We start from the raw sequence: 10,005 nt of genomic DNA on the forward strand, positions 1-10,005 counted from the left end.
TTATATTTGTTTTGAAACTTTGTTTACTTTTAAATTCAAGAGTGGATTTTCATGTTGATATTTTATAATTTTTTGTTTAAGTATCTACTATATTTGCATAAAAAAAAGACATTTGTCATTATATTACATATTAGCCCTTGACTTTGGAACAACCTACTGTACTCGAGGGGATAAGATTGCAGATACAATTAACTCTTCTTCTTAAATCTCTTAATGCTCTTGGTTGATTTTTTTGTTTCAGATTTTGGTAAAGATTTGGTAAACTTTTTTTATGATTTTGCCATCATTTTGTATTGTTTCTGTCACTGCTTATTTTATATTTACACATTTTTGCTTTGTTTAAGCACTTTATAAACATGTGCTTTAAAAGCTCTGTATGAATACATTTCTTTGTATTATTATACAAAGATGTGTGTGTATTTATCATTGTAACAATGATCTAATGTTGACTAATCTTTCTAAAGTTATATGGTAAAAAATAATTCATTTCATCTCTCACATTTTGTCAACTTAAGTCCCTTCCTGTTGCCTTGCTGGACATAGTTCCATATTTCCCAGTCACCTTGGGGGCTTGAACGCAGCATCAGCCTGGTCCAGCCCCCTTTCCCATCCCACCTCGCCTGTGATTGGTCCGTTTTTCCGCCTTTCACTCCTGTGAAAAGGCAATTCCACAAAATCCAGTCACGTTTGCTCTCCGCCAATCACGGCGTCGCTTTGTTGTGACGCGGCGGGATTCCGCGAATTTGTTTCTTGGAGTTGAGCGAGAGACAGAGAGAAAGAGAGAGAGAGAGAAAGAAAAACTGCCGCTGCGTTTGCAGGAAAAACAGAGCCAAGTTGACGCATGTGAGCGCGTGAGTGTGTGAGTGAAGCAGCCGAATAAAAGAAAAATCACCACAAGTTCAACGAGACTTTTATTGATTCACACAAAGGAAAATAAGAGAAAAGAGAAGAAGAAGAAGAAGAAACTGCGATCTTTTCCTGACGGTGGCGGTTTATCTATCCGCCCTTGTTCAACCTCACCGAGAAAAACGCAGTCTTTTGCGGAACAGTCACGTGCGGACGGTTAACCACATGTTTCCTGAGAAAACTACGCTTTGATCTGTTACTTTTTCATTTATTTTTATATATTTTTTAAATTGTTATTGTTGGAATTGTTTCCCTGGTGACCGGTGAGTGATGTCGGAGGCGGATGTGTCGCTCCCCGCAGACCGTGTCCCGGCTCGACCTCCGCTGCTGGGCCACGCAGCAGCAGCAGCAGCAGCAGCTGTGGAGGACGCGCCGCTTAAAGAAAACCAGGAGAACCGGACTCTGCTCATGGTGGCTATGATTTTACTGGACTTGAACAAATGCAGCCCCGGTGCCGGGAGATGTGACACCGGCGGGCCGCTGGAGAAGAAGACGGAGCAGCAGCAACCGCAGCGCCGGCTCAACGGGTCGGTTTCTACCAAACAGTCCCGGAACAAGGCAGCAGCAGCAGCGGCGGCGGCGACGGTGGCCGCGGTGAGGAGGCAGGAGTCCCCGGAGAAGAGACACTCCTGCCCGTTCAGCGGCTGCGGGAAGATGTACGGCAAATCCTCGCACCTGAAAGCTCACCTCCGGGTCCACACCGGTGAGTCACAGCGTGGGTCTGAGAGACACGCCCACGGAGATGTCACGGGCTCGGTTCTTGGTTCTTGTTGTGGTGACGCAGAAACGGTCACCTTTTCTCACACACACACACACACACAAATGAGCAAAAACACTATTCAAAAATAACTTTATTGTCACTGCTCACACCGACAAAACAACTAAACAGATAAAAGGCATCACATACTATAATTTTCTTTATTTATTTGACTTTTTCACTTTAGCCTTCTCTATTTTAAACGCACTTTTATCTCTCTGCGCTTGTTTACTCATTGAATGACCTCTGCGCAACATGATAACGTGGCACGCTGATGCATTTTTGCCTGACTTTGCATGTTCACGTCACTGATGAGACTCGTTTTTTTAACATAAGATGAAGAACAAGAGGCGTGACCGTGATTTTCAGCAAGGAATTTTAGAAAATAATGACGTCATTAATCCATAAATCATAGAACACGTGCATACATTTCAGTCCATTTTAAAAGTACATAAAATACTAATAATTGCGACTTTAATGTGAAAATATTACTATACTTTTGTAAGATAGATGATATTAAACACACACATATGAATATATCAGTAAAATGTCCACAGAGATAATTGGAGTAAAAATATTGGAATATTGTTGTGTGTTAAAGTGAAATAAGGTATGTAAAAGTGAGAAACCACATGCTCCTGTTAATGAATAACAGGTTATAAGGAAAGGTGGACCATGTGAATTTGGAGAAAGGGAGTACGGGTAGGAGGAGGTGGGAGGAAGGGGGGGGGGGGGGGGGGGGCGTGTCATACAAGCATGGGATGACCTCGTGCAGAGCTGTTTCCTGTTTGTGCTTCCTGGCAGGTGAAGTTGAGTTGAGGTCAATTTGTGGCGTTGATGTAATCTCAGCAATAAGCAATACACCTGTTTTTTTATACAAATGCTGCAATCAATCAATTAATTAATCAATCAATCAAAAAAGATCTGCTTCAGAAATAGACAACAACACACCAGTACAAACTGAATCCAGAATCAAACTTTGTAAGGAATAGACATTGGATTGGATTTTTATTGTTCACGTGTTAGACAAGTGACACATACAATAAAGCACTAGAATATGATATAAAACAAGCAATAAAATCAGTATAAAAAGCCAAATGCAAAAATATAAATAATCAAATCTAAAGCACTTGAAAATGTGTTTTATTTGCAATTTAATAAGCCCTATATTTTTATATATTTATTTATGGTTTATTTGACATGGACAGTGCACATTAATAAACATACAATGTAAATGTGCCAGAATTATACACTCTCCACCTTTTTATCTGTGGGCGTAAACAAAAGTGCACTAATAATTCTTGCACATAATGTGTTGATCTGATTGTGAAACAGGTTCATTGTCAGATGTTGCTGATACCATACAAGGAATTTTTCTGGTCATTAGTGGAAAAACAAGTAAATAATACAGCAAATTAAAAGCAAAAGTATAGTGCAAACCATTATGACAATAAATATAACATATCTGTGCAGAGCATCAGTTTTATCATGTCAGTGAGGAAACAAGCTTATAATAAATCAAATAAACAAAGAGTCAGCGTTTAAAACAAGAAGGAAAAACAACATTGAGTGACACTTGTAGTCGATAAATCGGCTGTCGAATCACATGTAGGTCACTGCGACACCGTTGTCCTCACATGTGTTTGTCCTGCGCTGCTTCCGCATACGTCATCACCCCGCCCCCACTCCCCTCCCGCGTCAGGTTGTAAACAAGAGGAAACACGTGGTGCAGGAAAACACGTGGAGTCGGTGTGGGGGGGAGGGGCCTAGAAAAAAAACATCATGAGGCAAAAAACACTTATCAGCGTTTATTAATCAATATTTTTTGTTAAGATTTCTGGAAAATATTGACTTTAAGATTAAACTGAAACAACATGTGTTTGTTTTGAAGCCTTTCCCCTCCATTTGTCCTCTTAGATCACAGAGTTAGAGTGATTATTCAGTCAGATAACTGAGAAATAATCATTAGCAATCTGTTAATCAGATTATAAAAGGCTGATGTTGATTATTAAAATTAAAATTACTTTTTTTTAATTTAATTTGACATGTTTTCACTCTCTCTCTCTTTCTTTTTTTACATGTAGTATTATTATTATTTAGTTTATACATTATCTATTAATGCATTGCAGACAATATATGTGTTGTTCAATACAGGTTTAAAAGTTCAGCAATTTTGTGTAAACAGATGAAGGGGGAAAAAGATTTCTTTATTATTATTATTATTATCATTATTATTATTATTATTATTATTATTATTATTATAATTATTATTATTATTTGTGCAGCTCCAGCATCCATAAATCCAAACAAGATGCTGTAAAAGGTGTTTTTATCATTGGGTAGTGGCGACACCTACTGGTGTAAACTGTGCACAGCAGTGAATTTAGCAGTTGATTAATAATCTATCAATCGAGGGATTCTTGCAGCTTTATATGACTGCTGTTCTGTCTTTATAATCTGTATTTTGTTTCTGCACTACAGTTATATATTCTGAATAGCCGTGGTTTGTATTATTATAATAATATATTAATATGTCGACAATTTCTTCGATTAATATCTTGAAAAATATTGATCATTGTTTCCCAAACCATGAAATTATGTTCTCAATCAAAAGAATTGCTTGATAAAAAATATCAAGCAAACTTTGGTCTGATTAATCATCAAATGATCAATTACTCGATAAATGGATTATTAAGCAACTCCTAAATACATTTTTATAATTGAATAATTAAATGTTTTTTAAATGAATTTAAACACGTTTCTATGATTTTTCAGCTTCGTGAATGTGACTATTTTCAGGTTTTTTTCCTCTATTAAACAATGTGTGTGTGTGTGTGTGTCCTCAGGTGAGCGTCCCTTCGAGTGCACCTGGCAAGACTGCGGCAAGAAGTTCTCGCGCTCCGACGAGCTGACGCGTCACTACCGCACACACACGGGCGAGAAGCGCTTCAACTGTCCGATGTGCGACAAGTGCTTCATGCGGAGCGACCACCTGACCAAACACGCCCGGCGACACGCCGGCTTCCATCCCAGCATGCTTCAGGGCGCCAGTGCAGCCAAGAGACGCCGCTGCTCCGTGTCCATGTCCTCTGACTCTGGGGACCAAAGTCCTGCAGGAGTGTGAGACACACACACACACACACACTGTACATACATTAGGTACATGTAGAAGATACAGAGACAAACACGGACACGCCCACATGTGTGGCGTGCGTTTGCGTGTGTAATCCCTTCATCCGGCCAGACCACTATTCTTAGTCAAGTCAAGTCTTTCTGTGACGCGTGTGATGACTGTGATGAGATTATGAACCTAACTTGAGCTTCCTCAATCCATGTTTCATTCATTCTTTACATATTCAACTGACAATATACTGGATTTTTTCTGGTAATCTGTCAGAAAACGACAGAGATGTTCTACAGTCAAGAGCCAAGAGTGTTTGGTGACAGATTATAGGTTTGGTGGAAGCCATTTTGAACTCCTCAGGGTTAACTACTGAAACAACTGCTAAAAAAACAATGTTTTTTAATCAATATCTGAAACTTTAATCCCTAATGTTACCAAGTTACTCCTTAGCAGCAATTGAAGTCGTAAGTAAAAGGAGCTGGCTTATATTTTAGTGGAAGTTGTAAGTGATGCTCGTTCATAGTCAGGTAAGAATCTAAAATCGGGAAAATGCTACAGTTTTAATCTCATTCAAAAAAAAAAAATAGGGGTTGGAACCACGATATTGCAAAAATACTGAGTATTTGCAAAATCATATATCGCGATATACTCACACAACAGGTCTGGCATTTGGCGCCATCTAGTGGACTGAATCAATTGATTTCTTTTTTCTTTTAATGCCAATCCACAAAAAGTTTCATGTTTATTTGTATTGTCAGTGAAAAAAATTGCTAAAAAAAAACCCAATACCTTGTGTCTCAAAAGCGGTATAATATCGCTATGCAAAAACCACGATATTTCACTCTATTTTTCCTCCACGGCTACTAAAAGACTGGTTGTTTTTCGTACGTTTTGACTGTGCTCAAAACAAAAGTCGCAAATGAAAAAAAAAAACAAAGCTCATGTGGATTTAATTTCTTCCACTTTCACGTGAACCTGAAGTTGCCGACTATCTTGGTTCGGATTAGCTAATCTCACAAGTGGTTAAAATGTATCACGAGTTTCGCCTCATTCAAGGGGAAACAAGAGCGAACTCTGAAGTAAGACAAGGATTTCATTGTCATACATCTCTTCAGCTCAATCGCTGTACCTTTCACGTTAGCCAAACAACACACGAAGAAGAATGAACAACTTCCTGTCCACGCGCCAAAAAAAGCTTGAATCTGTTTTTTCAATTTCAACATTTGATTTAAGCACAAAATCAAAAGTAGGTAAAACAACAAAGAAAATTCAGATGAGATTTTATTTTCTCAATTGTATATCAAAAGAAAGAACGACACATGGATTTTATTTTCCTTGAAGTGACTGGTATTTATTAAGGATTTTCAGGGTGAATCGCACAAGTGTCGTCTTTCTGTCATTTGTAATTATTTGATGTCTTATTTGTGTGCCTGTTTTTTTTTTTATCTGGAAGATTCCACACTCTGAGTGGTATTTATGTACGTATCATAAACATTACATGTTTTTTCACTTCATTACTGAGTGAAGACGACAATAAAACAAAGTCCGCAAAATTCTCTGGAGGAGAAAATCCCAAAGTGTCACAAGTACGTTCAGATTACCAGCTTCTTACCCGCTTAAAATCTGATTAATTTCAGATTAGCATTTAAAACTACATATGTCTTTGGCTTTGACTGCCTCACTTGTGTTTCTCAGTTAAATTTAAAAACACATTTATTTTGTATTTAAGGGGGAATTTAAAGCCGTCAAACAACCTGGTAATCTGAACGTAGCCAAAGATTTGGGAATAGTCCTTTAGTAAATGTTGCACCTACTTTAAACACATGTACAGTTTATTATTCAGTCCAGAACAAGGCATATGAACAGAATAGCAGTATTATCATGTATATAGATGAAAACAGTATATATATATATACTGTGTTAGAGAGAAATAATACAAAGTTATAATATAGAGAATTAAAGAAATAGACGTTGGTTTTATGGACATAGTTAAAGAGGTAAAACTGTGAGCTTGTAGGTTTAGAGTGTTGAAAAATGTAACTATAATACTTTATATAATTTTTTTTAGTCCTTAAAAAAAACCATAACTCATATTTACGGAAGCAGTAAATTGCCACGCCAGGAAAATAAACAAATAAATGACATAATTTGTCCTGTTAGAATAAGTCACTTTAAATAATCTCGTTATAATATCTCATTATAATGAGATAAATTATCACATTATGACAGTTTATGTTGAGAAAATGTGAAAAGTGTCACCTTATAACAAGATATTTTATCACATGATATATATATACAGTATATATATATTTATACATACAGTATATATTGTATGTACCACATTATAATATATAACAACATAACAAGAGACCATGAATGACTTAATTGTAACGTGAAATACTTGAACTTAAAACACCTAAGTTATCACGTTACATGAAACTTTATCATGTTTTTTAACATGAAACATTCCACATAAATTACTAGAAAATGTGTTGCATTATAACAGGAAAATACTAAATAATTTAAATTGTTATAACATGAAACACTTGACGTTAAACAGGTAACTATAACGTGAAACTGACCATTTTCTTATTTTCCTGGCATCGCCATTTTCGTCGTTTACTTCTACATCGATCAAACCTCACGAGCAAATTAAATCTAGATTGTTATATTTAAAGTTGCTTTTTGTTGTTGAGGCCGTGAAATAAAAACAGGGTAACTTTAACACTAAAAACAACAAAAAAGACTGTCTGTGCCTTTAAATAAGGATTTCTTTTGTAGCAGAGATGAATTTCTACATTTTCAAACCTTTAAGGAAAAAAAAAACTACACGTATGAACAGATTATTGTCAGACTATTTATGTTGATATCAGCGAGTGTCTTTTATATATAAATATAAATATATATATATAAAAACAACCATCAGTGCCAGTTGCTGTACATTAAAACTTACTTGTGTTTACTCTGTTTTTTCTGGACTGCATGTTTTCAGGGAAGAATGTGAGGATTTTGATTCTGGTGGTGACATAAGAGCACAACATTTTTCATAACAAATGTCATTTTAAGTTTTTCATTGTCATTTAAAGACAAAGTGTCCTGATTAGTGAGTGAATGGATGAATTCCCTCATGTAGCATGTTTGGTACAGTGTATTGTTTGTGTATAATCTTTTATAAGGTCTTATTCGTCCACAACAGGAGCCAGAATCATTTATTTTGTTGTTTTCTTTTTATTTTATACGTATAATTGTTATTGAATGCATTTAAACATCCAGACAGACAACACATTGTAAAGTTTTATTTGTTTTTTTTCAGGCATTAAAACAACTGTGATAAGATGTTTGTGCCTTTCAGGTTGAAGCTTTTACTTCTTATGCTACTGTACTGTAATCAGGGACTGTCAGTGCACATCCCATGTTATTGCAATATACATTATACTGTATCTATGTAATAATCACTGCTCTAAAGTTTTAACATTAAAATTATAATGTTTTTCTTTCTACATATGTTTCTGCTGGTCTCTTGTTTCCCAAACAACACAAATAATAATATACTATGACGTTTTTGACCGATTTTGGACGACATACTATACTATGACTTTTTTGACCGATTTTGGACAACATACTATACTATGACGTTTTTGACCGATTTTGGACAACATACTATACTATGACGTTTTTGACGGATTTTGGACGACATACTTTACTATGACGTTTTTGACGGATTTTGGACGACATACTATACTATGACGTTTTTGACCGATTTTGGACAACATACTATGCTATGACGTTTTTGACCGATTTTGGACGACATACTATACTATGACGTTTTTGACGGATTTTGGACGACATACTATACTATGACTTTTTTGATCGATATTGGACAATATACTATACTATGAGGTTTTTGACAGATTTTGGACGACATACTATACTATGACTTTTTTGACCAATTTTGGACGACATACTATACTATGACTTTTTTGAACAATATTGGACGACATACTATACTATGACTTTTTTGACCGATTTTGGACGACATACTATACTATGACTTCTTTGACCGGTTTTGGAAGACATACTATGCTATGACTTTTTTAGGTCATTTTGGACGACATACTATACTATGACGTTTTGACCGATTTTGGACGACATACTATACTATGACTTTTTTGACCGATTTTGGACGACATACTATACTATGACTTTTTTGACCGATTTTGGACGACATACTATACTATGACGTTTTTGACGGATTTTGGACGACATACTATACTATGACTTTTTTAGGTCATTTTGGACGACATACTATACTATGACGTTTTTGACGGATTTTGGACGACATACTATACTATGACTTTTTTGATCGATATTGGACGACATACTATACTATGACTTTTTTGACCGATTTTGGACGACATACTATACTATGACTTTTTTGACCGATTTTGGACGACATACTATACTATGACTTTTTTGACAGATTTTGGACGACATACTATACTATGATTTTTTTGACCGATTTTGGACGACATACTATACTATGACTTTTTTGACCGATTTTGGACGACATACTATACTATGACTTTTTTGACAGATTTTGGACGACATACTATACTATGACTTTTTTTGACCGATTTTGGAAGACATACTATACTATGACTTTTTTAGGTCATTTTGGACGACATACTATACTATGACGTTTTTGACCGATTTTGGACGACATACTATACTATGACTTTTTTGACCGATTTTGGACGACATACTATACTATGACTTTTTTGACAGATTTTGGACCACATACTATACTATGACTTTTTTGACCGGTTTTGGAAGACATACTATACTATGACTTTTTTAGGTCATTTTGGACGACATACTATACTATGACGTATTTGACCGATTTTGGACGACATACTATACTATGACTTTTTTGACAGATTTTGGACGACATACTATACTATGACTTTTTTGACGGATTTTGGACGACATACTATACTATGACGTTTTTGACCGATTTTGGACAACATACTATACTATGACGTTTTTGACCGATTTTGGACGACATACTATACTATGACGTTTTTGACAGATTTTGGACGACATACTATACTATGACTTTTTTGAACGATATTGGACAACATACTATACTATGACTTTTTTGACCGATTTTGGACGACATACTATACTATGACTTTTTTGACCGGTTTTGGAAGACATA

The 10,005-nt window shown here is 35.8% G+C and overlaps 1 protein-coding gene across 1 annotated transcript; it reads left to right on the forward strand.

Moving 5' to 3' along the window:
• Positions 1-757: 757 nt before the first annotated feature.
• Positions 758-8,287, forward strand: klf9 (Kruppel like factor 9). Its single transcript, XM_058636923.1, has 2 exons — positions 758-1,609; positions 4,510-8,287. The coding sequence occupies exons 1-2, from the start codon at positions 1,177-1,179 to the stop codon at positions 4,785-4,787; spliced, it is 711 nt and encodes a 236-aa protein (XP_058492906.1). The 5' UTR covers positions 758-1,176; the 3' UTR covers positions 4,788-8,287.
• Positions 8,288-10,005: the final 1,718 nt, after the last annotated feature.

This window comes from Solea solea, chromosome 8 (assembly GCF_958295425.1).
Source record: "Solea solea chromosome 8, fSolSol10.1, whole genome shotgun sequence".
Taxonomy (NCBI): Eukaryota; Metazoa; Chordata; class Actinopteri; order Pleuronectiformes; family Soleidae; genus Solea; species Solea solea.